This window comes from Grus americana, chromosome 5 (assembly GCF_028858705.1).
Source record: "Grus americana isolate bGruAme1 chromosome 5, bGruAme1.mat, whole genome shotgun sequence".
NCBI classification, from domain to species: domain Eukaryota; kingdom Metazoa; phylum Chordata; class Aves; order Gruiformes; family Gruidae; genus Grus; species Grus americana.
In genome coordinates, this window is record NC_072856.1 from 40,992,627 (window position 1) to 41,006,929 (window position 14,303).

Consider the following 14,303-nt stretch of genomic DNA (forward strand, 5'->3'; position numbering starts at 1 on the left):
ACCAAAATACAGTATGAGTTTACACATTAATGCCTCACACTGTTTCAATATAAATTTAAATTTAACTTTTGGCTCATGGAGATTGATTTAACACACATTGCCTGTCCAAGCTGAAGTGATAGTATATTCAGTGCAAGTTCTTTAAATTTTATCATTCCTGAAAAATAGTTTCCAGGTATTGGGGAAAAAAGCTGTGAAGTATGAAGGCTTTGAAAACTGAGGTTCTCTGAGGTCTGGCAACAGTGGCTAAGTGTATGTTAAGTACTAGATTAGCTGCATTTGCCTAGGTTTTTTTTAGACCAATTATTCTGAATAGGAAGAATAAACGAGCATAGTCTTCAACTGACAATTGCAAAAGATGAGAGAAATCCATATGAATAATGGTACTGCATTCTCTCCTCTAGCTATTTCTTATGAAAAAATAAATGTTTAAATATGCCCCTTACCACCCCACCTCTGGGGGAAAAAAGTAAAAAACAGAATGGTTTTTGGAGGTGATTGAAGTAGCCTGTGTTGTCTTTTTTGCGTAGTAGAATCATTCTTTTACCCAGTTCTCTTTGGATTAGGACCTCTTATTTAAAAAAATCATATTCCTTTTTTAAAAGAGAGTATTTGGACTTTACTCTTGCCTAGTACAATGCTCATTATAATCTGGACATGATTGGTAAATGCCCTTGAAAGCAGGAGGTGGAATGGAGTAGAGCAGAAAAATGCTAATTCAGATAGCTAAGGAAAAGTGGAAAGTGGCAGTGTTTGTGAGGGAGTAGGTTTTTATTTTATAACTCTACTTTGTAAATAATGCTTGTTCACAGATGTTATTACAAATGTTTTCAGTGCTTTCGCTTTGCTAAATAAATATTGCATCATAAATTGCATTAATGTGACACATGTATTCAGTTTGCCACGACCAAACCCAGCCATTTTAACACAGTGAGAACTGTCTTTCTGCGTCTTTCTCCATGTGAAATGGATATTATAATACTTACTGATCAGTTAGATGAGGGCAACTTCAGGGTGATGGCTTTACCCAGCTTGTGATATTCCTCTGCTCAGTAGTTTCACTGACAGTTCCTCTTGGCAGGAGAAAGAAGCTTGCTCTAAGATTTATGTTCTCTTTTCATGTGGGCAGTAGGGCCCCAGTCTCTAGTTACCCACTAGTTTGTGGGCAGAAGAGGACATATGGCTGTTGGAAACATACACTGTTTGAGAAGTTGTTCAAAGATTCCTCCAAGAAGAAGGTAGCGAGCAGGCTGGAGGTGTGACACAACCAGGATGCAGTCTTTGGGACAGGTCTGAGCTATATCATGAGTCTCAAGTAAGGATCCCTCAAGGGAAAATCACAATAGTGATTCTTTTAGGTTGCTAGTTGTAATGAGATGTCACACACAAAAGCTGAAGGATCTTCTTTATGAGGTTTATCCAAGGAGATGGACATTTTTTAATGTTAATGTGTCTGTAATCATCACCAGCTGAAATTCTAGCAGACGACAGAAGTCTTTGTTCTTGCGAGACCTTGTTCTGCATCTTCAAGTGCAAACTGTATCTGTAATTACAGGCACCTTTTACCTATGAAGTAACAAGAAATTTAACAGAAGGTGAGAAGGACTCTGAAGAGATCCACAGTGGAGAAGATTCAGATTCACCAAGCTATTTATAATCTGAAAGAATCACCTAGAAGTTTGAAATTGCTGCAGTGGAAAAAGTAGAAAAAGTGCATGAGTGGTGTGGTCAGATCAGGCCATCCACAGCTGCATCGAGGTCTGAGTGTGGTTCCTTGCAAGAGCGTTCAATGCCTGGCAGTCAGCAGATGCAGTTATTAGAAAAATACAGTATATCTTTCTGTGTGTTTCTCCTCCAGAACTCTGTTTGTCAGTCTTTCTGGTCAGTTACACTTCACAGGTTTTGGGGTGGCATTATTTGCTAAGTTAGTAAGAATCAGGGTGATACAAGCCACAGTCTAACACTTGTGTGTGGAGGGGTCCTTAGTCATCTGTCTGGGTGAGATGCATGTAGCCTGGCTCTTGAGTCTACCTTTGAAGACACTGGAGGCAAAAACCGAATATGTTAGAGAGAGATCCTTCTCATCCTAAGGTAGACCTTCTAAACTGCTGCTTATCACCTGCTTTTTAGACCTACCTGTTCTTCACTTGGGTACAGATTGACTATAGCTAAGGCTTGGAGAGATTCCACTTTATGCCTTGTAACCCAGAGCATCTAATGTAAACCTTAATGATGCAGTGAACATAGGTGGTATTTTCTGTACATGGAAATTACAGGCTGTTTCAGCACTTGTAATATGCTGAACACCAGTCCACCAGCAGGGCGAGTACTAATGTGCTGTTGTAGGCACACCTTTCTTTTACCAAGGATTAAGTACCTGGGGTTAAAAAAGAAAGGCAGACATCAGTGTTACAGGCTACTGTTAGTTCTGTCTTTATATATTATGCATGCTAAGGATTAAAAATATCGTTAGCATGGTTTTTACTAATGCAACATGCATCAGCTTTTTGTCAACTGAAATACGGTGAAGTTACAAAAATAAATGGAATGCATGAATAAGTAGATATGTCAGTTAAACCTAAATGTGCTCAACTTAGATATCCTTAGTATGCTCGAGGCACAGAAATTATTCTTCTGCACACAACTGCAAACATAGAATTTGTAGTATATTTTAATGTGTGCTGTGATAGCATTATAGTTTCTGCAACTTCTCCGTTCAATTTGTCAGCGTTAGTTTGCCTCATTCAGACAGAGGCTTGTGTAAACATTGCACATATTGCTTCAAGACGTGCTGTGTGCATGAATTCAGTCATATTTCATTACTTTATTGATCACAATAACTCTTTACTGTTTGATATTCCTGTTAACCATGTAGAGCCAAGTTAGCAAAGAAAGTGTGGGCTGTGTTCTTTCTTGCTCATCATTTGAATCACTTTCTGAACTAAACAGATGCAAACTTATTCAGGGAGGGGAGCGCTGTGAAAAGTCTCATTTGCCATATTCGGTTGCTAGTGAAGGAAATAATGCTGCTAATAATTTGAATTCTTGAACTTCAGGTTTGGTTTGCTGGACTAGCAATTGTACCAAAGAAAGAGGAAAGATACTTATTTTAAAGGGTGTTGGTACAAGCTGTCTGTGAATAAATTTTGTCTGTAATCCAGCTCAGAGTGAAAAGGAAAATAGGAGAAACACATCTATTACAGCCTCAGCAGCAGCTTCTTGAGCATGTTGGCTTTCATTCTGTGGAAAAAGCTGTGCAAGTTGTCCATGAGCATAATTTTAACTCATGTATTTCAGAAGTCAGAGCTTTTCCTACAGGGAGTTGGTGTCTGTGGCAGCCTAAACTCTGCAATGTGCCACTAGGTCTTTTTGGCATTTTAGCTTTTTCCCTTTGGGTGAAGTTCTCTAGCAACAGAATTTGTTAGTCAAAAATATCTCTTGGATAAGCTGCTTGTGGTTCTAGTGGGTGTTTTCATTATGCATAGCCTCTGTCCTTCATACCATGCCAATTATTGGATTCTTAAAAAAATTTAATAATGGAACAGAAAATGTAGACTTCAGTTTTGTTGACTGCATATTAGCTTCTACCTGAAGATCCAGGGAATGCTGAGCCAGCATCCCCAGAGAAGAGTGCGAACAAAAGTGTGAAGCAACTAACATGCGTGTATACACATAAGACACAATTTTCCAATTTTGTTTGAAAATAAAGCCGTAATAAGCATTTTGTCCAAGTATTGAAAGATCTTTATTTTACAAATATGCAGAAAACTTGAGGACATTGTGTCTAAATTACTTATTTGTGGACTGTGTATTCATTTTGTGGAATTAGCCTTACATTTCAATGTCAGCTGTAAAGCGTAACCCTGCACTTCAGTGGAACAAGGAGCTAAGGTGACTTGGATGTAACCAAAAGGCTTCCACTTTATTCTTTGTGATGCCGTTGAAAGCAGGTCGGCTCGGGAAAAATAGCAAATTATTCAGATGCCAGAGTTTTAGCGAACAATAGGGAAATTGCATTTGCTTAGTACATTACATATGCCGTTCAGTTTTTGGACTTGTGTCTAATATTATGTAAGGCAGAGATTGGCAGCTTTTCAAGAGCGAGGTGCCAGATTGTATTTTTCTTTCACAAATTAGAGGTTAAGAACGCTGGTTGAAAACATTCAAACGCACTGTCAGACGGTGTTTGGAAACGGCTGGCTCTCAGGCAGGCAAGATGCCACCCAGCAGCCGGCGGCCGGCGTGGGGCAGCTGTGAGGGGCAGGACTCCCTGTACCAGTGATGCCAGAGCCGGGAATGTTCTCGGGAAGCCAAGGCTCTGGGTGCTCTGGCCCATGCTGGCGATGCCAGCGTTGTGTTCCTCTGGAAATCCACCCACCTCGTCCTTTGCCATGTGCGGCAAGGGTTGGGATCTGCAGGCTCAGTAGGAAGCTCAGTCTTGTGCACCTAAAATTGTCTGTTGCAGTTGCTATTAGTGTGAAGTTTGGCATAAATTTCTTGTGTGGGGTTGGCTTATCGTGACTCTGCAGAGATGTTTTTATAACAGATACCTTGGAGACTGGATGGTCACTGTGAAACCAGAGCTAATCAATTGACCAGTAATGTCCTCTTTTACATTGCATTTTTCTAAAATAGGGATGAGCGTAAGCAGACTCTTGATGCAAATTTTGAAGAAATAATATTTGAAACCCCATAGCATATGCAAAAAGATGCTCTTTGTGATGTGGAATATTATAATGTCTATATTGGTTTTGCAGGCTGTATTAATCAGGAAGTAATATAAGATAGTATAGGATAGTAACCTGTAGGCTTACTTTAGAATCTAACCTTTGACAAAGAGCTCTAGCTGTTTCATGTGTTTAATAACTCTTGGGAGTACTAATTATCAGGTAACCTGGAGCCATGTCTGAACAGTGAGCAATACTATACTTTTTTCAAACCTAGTGCAAGTATGCATGCGTTGGTCTCTTATTTTGTGGTATCATTCATAGAAACACACTGGTGTTGCGTCTAGCGTAACATGTTTCAAGATTGTGCCTGTCAACGCTTGTATCAGAAAGTGTAGCAGGTTCAGAAAGCAACGGTCTGATTACAGGCAGCTGCCTCTTGATTTTAGGACAAGGCTTATTGTTAAATCAAAAGCTTTCAAACGTAATTATGGCATGAGACAGTTACTGTATAGATATTCCCAGAATACCACCTCTGCAACCTGTCAGCATGTGGACCATGTTGTCTTCTATCCACGGTCATATGACAGCTTGATCAGTTTTCTCATTTAGAAAATATAAGTGGTTTCTACATAGAAAAACCTATGATGAAAATATCTAAATTATTTCTGTCATTCCATGTCATGTCTCGGTGATTTTGGTCATTGCATAAGAAAAAAGCTAGCATCATTTCTTTCCTTAGATTAAAAAAAACCCCAACATATAAGTGTGTGACTACTTTGAATTTACTAGCACATACTAAATAGGCAAAATATTTAACAGTATAATTAATAATACACATTTTATTGTTATTTCATGTTTTCTTTTCCCAGGAGCTGTGATCATCTCCACTCCACAAGATGTGGCTTTATTGGATGCACGCAAAGGAGCTGAAATGTTTAGAAAAGTCCATGTGCCTGTAAGCCTCTACATTAAAAATACCAGTAGACTGTTTTTCCAAAATGTAAAAAAAAAAAAAAATAAAAAAAAATACTGCAATAGGTAAACAAACCATTCAGTAATCACTTGAATTTCATAAGTTCTTGTTAAAAAAAAAAAAAAGATTAGAATCCATCTTATATCTGTATCAGAGGCTTGCTTTAACAGAAAGGAAAGAATTTTCTAAGGCCAAGGTCATAATAGTACTTGATTTCTTTTAAATCAGTTTGTTTAATCACCTGGAATAGATCAGACTGCTAAACAGAGTATCTTAAAGTAACGTGTGCTTTCCAGTTGTACTGTCTTACTACATACTCATTATGTGTCCTTTTCAGCACTGTCTGTATTGGTGCTTAAAATCTAAAATTTCTTGAAATGTGGAAAAATCATACATGGGTACATTTTAAGAAGGAAATTTAAGTTTTTGGGGAGATACAAATGTACCTAATTGTCACTTTGCCATTTGAAGGTCTCCATGACTGTCATGCCAAGTAGAAGGCTGTCTATATCACTTTGTTTTTCATGAGGTTTATAGCTTACATGGTAGTGTGCTTGTTTGAGAAATGCAAAATTTAAAAATATCCACAATATTCATATGGATTGGGAGAAAATATTAAACAGGGTGACATCTTTGACTCAGTATTTTTTGTGTGCTACAAGTTGCTAAGTAACTGAACGTTATACTGTAGAGTATGTTCATGAAGAGATTCATTTTTCATTTGAAATGTGCAGTTGATGAGAAAATATGAACTGAAATGCTTTTTTATCTTAAACAGTAAAGAAAAAAACCTCATTTACTATACTTCAAAAAAGATGTTTTCTTGCTTACCTGTGTGAAGGTCACTTCTACTCATTATTAAGAAAGGAAATTTCTTTCATAGCTAGAGCTTTGTTAGTTTAAAAAATGCAACAGAAACCTTGAAGTGACTGCTTTCCCTTTTTGTTTTAATTTACAGAATAGCTTAACAAAAGAAATACATTGATAAATTCCTTAGTTAATTGTTCTGTAAGCATATTTGCACCAAAATGAAAGTATAGTAGCATTTATCATTTGCTACTAGAAAACCAAATATATGTAACAGAAGAATAACAATATTTGGAATGTTTTGGTTTGATTTTATGTTTGGGTTTGCTAAAATTATGCAAAATTATTTTCTTCACGTAAAATTGTGTTCAAGTTAGGACTTTGCTGAATTTTACTTTTGATTTAATGAGAAATTACTAAGATTATTTTCTAAGTCTGTTTTGTTCAAAGGCATAGAGTGTGTGGAACTGTGCTAAAATTGCGTATCCTGATTATATAATTGACTGATCTTTATAAATCGAATCTTTAAAATCTTTAATTTTTAAAAAAGCACTTGCAAAGCATCTGCTTTTCAAGGAAGCAGAGAGTCTATAGGTTACTGAGCTCTGAGTCTTTGAGTGTGCTTGTTTATATTTAATGAACCGGAGTCTCCCCTTGTACATATGGGCATACATATACCACCTTCCCCTCACCCCCACAGTCATTAGTTACCAAAGCCTCAAATGTCATACGTAGTATTACCACAGTAAAGTCACAATTGGTAATGTTGTCTGTTTGTCCTTTACTGCATTGAAATGAGAGTGATTGAAGGAACTGATGAAAAGCTGGCAATGAGCTTCAGCGTTAGGACCAGGATTACAATGCAAAACTCTTATTTCCAGTCTTAGGACGTAGGCATTGGAAGAGGAGTGCCATCTCTTGTGCAGTGAAGCAAACCTGGTAAGGAAGGAGTTTGCAAAGTGTTGCTGACTCCTATCACAACAATTTTCAAGATTCTTGCCTATTGTATGAGTTTGGCCATCATTTTCCTGCATCCCAGAGGCTTGCTCTGGGCAGGTGGCTCAAAAAGGCAGTAAGTTTGAGTATTTATGGAAAAAATGCCTATTTACACCTGCTGAAGTTGAGTTCAGTTCAGTATGGTTTATCTTATCAGTCATATCCCTGAAAGAAGACGACAGGGTTTTAGTTAAATATGCGACTTTTCTGGTAGCTTCCTTGAATTGGAAGGTTATGTTGTGGATTTTATAGGCTTGTGTAAACTCAGCTATGTATTTCCTTCTAAGTTGTACTAAAATTGTTTATTTGGCTCTGTACTTACTGGTATTTCTGTAGCATTCAGAGTACCCAGCTGAGATTGTGGCTTCATACTGGGAGCAGAAGCTAGAGCCAAAAATTGCTCATTATAAGACAAAAGGTAGGAAGACAGAAATACTATTGTGCGCATTTACTTGAAGCACTGAAGCATCAAGTGACTGACTGATGGTTACGTGGGAAGTTGATGGCAGACTGCAGACCTGTAACCCTGATCAGGTCAGTCCCCGTCAGGTTGGAGTCGGACCTCAGCGCCATCCATCCCTTAGTACAGTGAACAACTTAAGTGGGTTTCCCAGGAATTTTCATTTTCTCACTGTATTTTCTTTAACTTAGAAAGTATATTTGGAGTTCGGCATGATTTGTTGTGTAACCAAAAGTTTAACTGAGCATAAGAAATATGTAAACATTCAGAAACTGTGTGTGTGTACAGATAATTCATAATGAAAGGTTTCTTAATTTCCTGTTATTTCTTGATAGGTGTCTCTTTACCATTTAAACTAACGATTAGACTAAATGAAATTCAGTTCTGTGCATTATAACTCTCCTCCACTACCGTAGGTTAGCTCCTGTGTTGCGGTGCATCTCATCATACTAGTTTTCATGTTGTGCTGAGCCAAGTTTGCCGAGAAGTATACAGGGAAAGGAGCTGACTAAGAACTAAAATAGGATTCACACATACTTATGGGATAGTTTGTGTAGACAGTAACAGCTGCTTTGAAGCTATTCCAGATCTATTATTTGAGCAGGGAAATGAGAGTTATTACTGACTTCATTAGCAAGACCTATTACTTTGTCTGTAGATTTAAAAGCTCTGAAGATCACAGTGAACTCTCTTCCTTTTGTAAATATATCTGCAGAAATATGCATACTAAAAATACACTTCAGCGCTAAAGTTGTGTATGTTTGCACAGATTCTATATTAAACTGGGTGTTTATAATTGGAAACTTAATATTCAAAAAAATCTCTTTGTATTCCAGAAGAATAATTTATACATTAATAAATATGAACTACTAATCGGCTGACAGATAGGAACAACACTGGAAAAATAGAAATTATTGTGTAATGCTGAAATGTCATTTGCTTTTAGTAAGATTTATTGAAGTGAGAACAAAAAAGGACAGTGAATAAGACCTCTAAAACTGATACAGCATTGGGGATACAGCTGTATCTCAGCATTTGCATTAACTGTGGCAGAAGGACTTCTTAGTTTTAGGTTTTCAAAGAATTAACATAACAGCTGTAATAGTCCTTAACTATTCACAAAACAATAGTAGACTACATAACTTTTTTTTTGATTGTGAATTCGCTGAATCATAAATGTTGTATGACTACTTTGATGAGAACAGAAAGTTCAAACCCCAAGATAGCTGAAGATGAATTAATTCATTTAAAGTATAAATGTCAAGTTCTCTTTTTCTCCTGTGCTGCAGAAAATGGCTTCCCTGTATCCTAGTTAAAATACTATTTTTCTTTTGTCACATGATACTCCTTCCAGTGTTTTCCAGTTTACCAACACGTTGAAAAGTCCATGACTTTAATTTAAGGATAGCAGGATGAATGCCTGCTCAGAGGTCATCATAGAAGGCTGTGGCTGTAGAAAGCCCTTTTTACCATCCCTACACTGTGTACCCTTGGACATGTAGTATTTCATGTCTCTCAGTTTAAGAACTGGATGAGAAAATTACCTGTAATAATGTCCCAGTAAATAGAAACCTGTTCACCTTGCTCCTCTGGCAGACCCCGGGAGAGAGTAGAAAATGGGGAAAGTTAGTGGTGTTAAAGTAATATTTTCTTTTTTCTTTTTTTTTTCTTATTTTTTCTTTTTTTCTATTTTTTCTTTTTTTCTTCTCTTTTTCTTTTTCTCTTGTCTCTTTTCCTTTTTCTTTTTCTCTTTCTCTTTCCCCTTTTTCCCTTTCTCTCTTTTCTCTTTTCTTTCTTGTTACTCTTTCTTAAAATGTTCCTTGCTTTAAACCCTCTGAAAGTTTTACATAAATAGAGAAAGACTTCTTATAATGTGTTTCACACTATTTTCTACTGGTATAGAAAAAACAGGTGATCATCTTTTGATCATTTTTAGCTTAGATACATGGACTTTTTTATTAAGATATTGTAAATAACATGCTTTTGGTGCCAAAGGTTGTATATTCACTCTTAATTAAATACTTAATATTTATTGGTTGCATTGAACACTGGTATATCCTTTTAGATATGCTTCATTAGCATAGCGGATGTTACTCCTCTAATAACTAGGCCAGCTTGTTCAAGCACAAAACTAGAATGTTCAGGGAAATTTAAAAGTACAAAATGCTACAAGGTAAATAACTTTTTGTACCTGAAAATACATGCTCATATTTTTAAAACTTGGCTATAGTGTGTGTGACATATCTAGATAACGTATAAATCTTAAAGTGAAATATTGTAACATGGACCTCTTAAAGCAGATCTTCTGTTGATCAGCAGATGGGTAGAAGCTTTCACCCCGTAGTGTCTGAATGCTGTTTTCATCACTTTTGCAAAATTCTGCTCTGCCTCAATGAACAGTTTTGTTTACTAGGTGAATAAAATGAGATCAACGCTATCATTAGCATTATTGTACACTGTGAAAGAAAATTTTTGTGTGCATGATTTGGCAAATTTTCATTTGACATATTTTGCAAGGATGGTGTTGAACACCTGGCATCAACAGAAAGATACCTAATATGTGTGCATTAGATTTTTATGCTGTGGTTTTTGCCACTTAGTTTCACATAATTATTTCTTTTGTTTGATCTTTAAAATGTGTTTCTGCTCTTCAGAAGAATAGCAGATCTGCTTCTTTTTGAAAACATTTCCCTACAGGATAACTTACAAAAATATCCTAAAAGCATGTCTGATTGTGTCATTTCTTGTAATGGTATGTTTTTATTTTGTGTTTCCTGAAGCTGCAAATTACAAAGCTATAAGACACAACATGAAAATTCTTCCAGTATTCAGAGTTCGAAAATGAAATACTGGCAGGGAGAGTTCTTGGAAAGATAGGCCTGTACAAGAGGTACTTTTTGTTACAAATAAGTTTGTTAATCTTTGAGAGGTATGAATGTGAAAAACCTGAAGTAATGTGCAAATGACAGTGCAACTGAGACAACTAATAAGAGTTGATAATGATGTTAATGAGTTTGATATTGCTGCTACTTCCCATTATAAATGAGTACTCTTTGTTGATTCTTTGTTGATAATCTCCTCTTTATTGTCAGAGATGAATAATGGAAATACCGATACTTGAATCCCAGGTTTAAACATTCCTTTCTTTTACTTTAACAGGTTTTAGGACTGGTTCAAAATATGAGTGTTTTCCAGTGTCCCAAGTGTAAGCATGAGACACACATTTTCGGAGCTGACGGTGTAAGAAATCTAGCAAAAACCCTCGGATTGGATATTTTAGGTAAGGATATAAAATGGTTTTATTTTTAAAGAAAAATTTAATGGTGTGCATGAGGGAAGCATTAACTGAAGTATGAAACTGCATAATCCTAGATTACTCTCTATTCAGACAGTGTTCAGATATAATAGAACTAATAACTTAAGTAGTTGAATATCACAATTTTTCTGTGCTCCTTATCAAGATCATTCTTGTAAATGGGATGTAGACTGGATATGAAAATTCTCGAATTGCATCTTAAATCTGTTCTGATTTATAAACAATCCAGAACATGAATTGTTTTGATATCTATGTGCTGTATTGCTTGAAATTCATTATGTTATTGATCATGCAAAGATTTTTGCAAATAACTAAGAATTCTATTTGGTCTTGTAAAACAGACCTGAACTCTGTTCAGTAATGTCGATAGAAATTTTCTTGTTTGTTTCATTTAAATGAAATGAGTTGTTACACATTAAAATAAATACGGTAATTTGAAATGCAGTCCCTTAAAGCACTTGGTTTTATGCCCATACAAAGATCTCTTGACTCTTGTATGGAAGCAAGCAGATTGCAATGATTGTGTTTAAGTGTTGAGATTAAAAGAATATGCTGAATTGCAAAATGTTGTTTCAAAAGAAAATTTATCTTTATTGAAAACAAAAATCAGCCATGATTAAACAATCTGGCATGCCTATAAGCTAAAATATACATTGATCTTTAAAATATACATTGCTATTTTAAAAAGGCATATTTCAACCTGTGCTGTTAGTAAAAAAAAATTTACAGAATATAACACAGCATAATTAAGTTGGTAAATGGGATAATTGCATGTGCTAATGATGTGTTTCCATGTATTACTATAATTATCTCAATGATTTTCCAGAGCTAATTCATTAAAAAGAACCAGGAAGCTCACTTAGAAAGATCAACATAGAAACATCAAGGTCTGACATAAACTTAAGATAGCAAGGCAACACATAATTAAAGACATGCTTTTGGGCTATCTTTTAGTTTTCTGAATATATAATGAGTTGTGATCGGAGCCCAAGGGGACTTCTACAGCCCTGGGTTATGTGGATGGCTGCAAATCCTCCGCAAGCAGTTGAATCAAACATGCATTTAGATACGCAGGCACAAATGATGAGCCATGCCATTGGTCCCATAGGTGGTTTTTGTTATTCCCTAAGAGGGTGGAACTGATTGTGATTGTGTTTAATTAGGAGTGATGCAAGAGATTTACAGGTTTAGCAGGGGATGGATGAGATGTATGAAGAAAAACAGAGTGAAGTTTACCTTCAGACTGTCACCGAAAGACCAGACTAAGATTAGGAATAATGCTCCAAGGGTTAAATTTAGAACTACAGTGCTTGATCTGATTAGTATGCTCCTCCTTCCAGGGATGACCATTATATAATAATACCATATGGTATTATAAGAATTACTGCTTACAGATTTTACGTTAATCTATCCCAAATGGAAGTTTTATCCCATTGTATTGGAATTCTGCCCAAAAGCCTTGAGAACTTATTTTTTGTGTGTCTCTGTGTGTGTATATATGTTTAAAATGTATGTATTTAAAATTAGCATTTCTAAATTTATTTTGCTTATATTTTACAACACCTGTAGCTGTTCTGATTGTTCACCTAAGCACCTAGTCCTCTTGTGAAACCTGACAAGGGTTTAGGTTCCATGATAACATCTGACAAATTCTGCAAGCTAACAATGTGCAGGATATAAAAGTATTCTCCTTTTATTTGCTCAGCGTTGGCTGCCTTTAATATTACTGAATACCTCCTTTATTTTTGTTTATGACAGAAGACAATGAGCAGTTGCCGGTACACTTTGAGTGTAGTTCATTATTTCATATACTTTTGATTGTCTTGTCTTTTTATTGTTCCCTAAAGGAAAGCGTGCCAAAGTTTGTGAGAAAGACTTTGTGCTGCTGATTGTTCCTTTCCCTGTCTCTGAAATTCCCCCATTTTACTTTCTTTTTTTTGAAGTTTGATGACCGTAACTGTGACCAGAAAGCTATACCATTGATATACATAATACTAAGATAATTTCTGTACAGTCTATCCTGACCTTTGCACTTCGTAACTTTTTAAACTGTGTCTGCTAATAGAACCAGCAACAATGAATCTCAGATTTTTAAAGTTCTTTTTGTTTATACTTTCTATAATAAATGCAAATTATTCTCAGCACTTACCCTTTCTTTGCAGTCAGCAATAATTGTTAGTATCAGAAAAACAGAAAAATGGCAAGTTCCCATCACATTCTGTAGTGAAGAATAGTGCAAAAATTTCTTCTTCCTCAAACCCTTATCACCCAAACAGCTGTGCACATGCTTTTGCTGTCTTTATGCTTCTGCTTAATTTATAAGGTTTTGATTTTTTATTTTTTATTTAAATTAAGAATGCATTTTGCCTTATCTTCTGACTTGCACTTTTGCTCACACAAGTCCTGGTATGCTCCTGTAGTACCAGCACATCTTGCTAAGTCTGAGGAAAAGGAGAGGCTGTCGTTTTGTAGTAGGGCAGTTCTTTTTGTAATTCTCTGAGATTGTTATTAAGCTGATAGTGAAGAAGTATTTTTTTCATGAACAAAGCATCCCCTTGGGAAAAAAGTGAAGATTAGTTTCTATATAAAATAATGGTAGGAACCGACTTCTGGAGATTTATGAAGTTATCATTATTCTATTAAGAACATTTAAGCTTAAAAAAACTTTGAAAGGACTCCTTAAATATTTTTTTAATTAACAAATGAACAAACTTTTATGCCTAAAGAAATTTATTCATGACTGAAACAAATAAGAAACAACTATATTTGAAGGAAATGGACTATAATCATCATAAATAACAAATAGAAGTTCCTCAAAGATTCAGCTTGCTAATCATGGAGCCACAGCTTTTGTGTTAGCAATTTGTTTGGGGTTTTGTTTGTATTCCTGCTTGCTTTCGGTTCTGGTTTTTTATCTCTTAAGCTGTGTTAATTTTCATACAGTTTTCTTAATGTTTCTTTTTCTGACTATATTGAACTTCAGTAGTTTACACTGGCCTTGGTTTGGGTTAAATAAATGTTAAATGCTAATAAATGCTAAACTATATGAATTAAACTGATACAGTTTCTGAGATGAGTCAA

At 35.7% G+C, this 14,303-nt stretch overlaps 1 protein-coding gene across 9 annotated transcripts in view; it reads left to right on the forward strand.

Moving 5' to 3' along the window:
* NUBPL (NUBP iron-sulfur cluster assembly factor, mitochondrial) overlaps positions 1-14,303 on the forward strand; it is a 95,675-nt gene that overhangs the window by 69,557 nt on the left and 11,815 nt on the right. For all 9 annotated transcript variants that reach the window (XM_054827843.1, XM_054827842.1, XM_054827844.1 and 6 more), the window contains 2 exons: positions 5,540-5,625; positions 11,066-11,186. In XM_054827843.1, coding sequence (XP_054683818.1) covers positions 5,540-5,625; positions 11,066-11,186 — 207 coding nt within the window. The remainder of the gene's footprint in view (positions 1-5,539; positions 5,626-11,065; positions 11,187-14,303) is intronic.